The following is a 1,491-nucleotide window of genomic DNA, read 5'->3' on the forward strand; positions in this document are numbered from 1 at the left end:
GAGATTGGTTGAGACAGGGTCTTGCTCTGTCACCCAGGCTGGAGTGCAGTGTTACAATCCTAAGTCACTGTAACTTTGTACTTCTGGCCTCAAACAGTCCTCCAGCCTCAGCCTCCCAACTATTTGTTAGCACTTTGAACCAAATTAGTTGGTATTTCTCTGTAAGAGACAGACATAATTTTTAATTGGTAGTTCCTTTTATTCCGTTATCTCCATGTTAAATAGAATCTGCTTTCCCCTAAAATCAGTTTCAAATTAAGTACCTTACATAGGAAAATTTCCTTAAAAACATATTTTTGTTTGTGTCCTAATGATTGCTAGCATTGAATCAGTATTTTTGCATATCTTTTTGTTTTATTGTAGAGACAGGGACTTGCTGTCTTGCCCAGGCTGGTCTCCTCAAACTCCTGGGCTCAAATGATCCTCCCACCATGGGCTCCCTAAGTGCTGAGATCGCAGGTGTGAGCCACTGCACTCAGCCGGTTTTTTATTATCTGTACTATCTGACTCTCAACATCTGTTCTGTGAATTAGTGTTACACAATCTTTTTGACCACAATCCACATAAGAAATATATTTAAGGCCACTGTGCCCAGCCAATTGCATCTTACTAAGTTGAATTTAACATACTAAGCCAGGCAACGTGGTTCACACCTATAATCCCAGCATGCACTTTGGGAGGCCAAGGTGGGTGGATCCCTTGAACCCAAGAGTTCGAGACCAGCCTGGGCAACATAGCAAGACTGTGTCTCTATTAAAATAAAAGAAAATAAAAAAATAAAAAAATAACCTACCAATGGGTCATGACACATAATTTAGAAAACACTGCTCTAGAAAGGGGTTGGCAAACTGTTCTGAGAGTCAATCCAGTTTGCTCCCTATTCTTGTAAAGTTTTATTGGAACACTGCTGTACCCGTCTATTTATGCGTTTTATATAGCTACTTCCTTGCTGCCATGGCCAAGTAAGCAGTTGTAGCAGGCAGAGATCATATGGGCCGTAAAGCCTAAAATAATTACTCTTTGGCCATTTACAGAAAGTATGCCAATCCCTACTCTATGAGTTCATAAAACCATGATGCCTGTGGAAGGCGTGATTTGTTATATGAGTTTATCCTGTGTAGCTGCTTAGTTGAGAGGTCACATCTCTGAGCAGCTCTTGGGTAGAAAAGCTAAATCTGCTATCTCTAAGAAACTTGATATGTACCTCCCCTAGTCATCATGTTGCAACTATTTTTTCTGTCTTCAGTTTCTGTCTCATGAACAGTAAAGTAAATAATAAGAGTCTGGTTCAGGATAGTTTTTTTTGTTTTTTTGTTTTGTTTTGTTTTGTTTTTTCCTTTTGATTTTTTTATAAAGACAAGGTCTCACTGTGTTATCCAGGCCAGTCTCAAACTCCTGGGCTCAAGTCATCCTCCCACCTCAGCCTTCCAAAGTACTGGGATTGGCCGGGCGCGGTGGCTCAAGCCTGTAATCCCAGCACTTTGGGAGGCC

The 1,491-nt window shown here is 40.8% G+C and overlaps 1 protein-coding gene across 1 annotated transcript in view; it reads left to right on the top strand.

Annotated features, from left to right (window-relative positions):
* GOT2 (glutamic-oxaloacetic transaminase 2, mitochondrial) overlaps nucleotides 1–1,491 on the top strand; it is a 49,423-nt gene that overhangs the window by 44,776 nt on the left and 3,156 nt on the right. The window contains 1 exon segment of the mRNA XM_011938871.1: nucleotides 1,247–1,263. Coding sequence (XP_011794261.1) covers nucleotides 1,247–1,263 — 17 coding nt within the window.

The sequence above is a fragment of the Colobus angolensis genome, unplaced genomic scaffold (assembly GCF_000951035.1).
Source record: "Colobus angolensis palliatus isolate OR3802 unplaced genomic scaffold, Cang.pa_1.0 Scaffold178, whole genome shotgun sequence".
Classification (NCBI taxonomy): Eukaryota; Metazoa; Chordata; class Mammalia; order Primates; family Cercopithecidae; genus Colobus; species Colobus angolensis.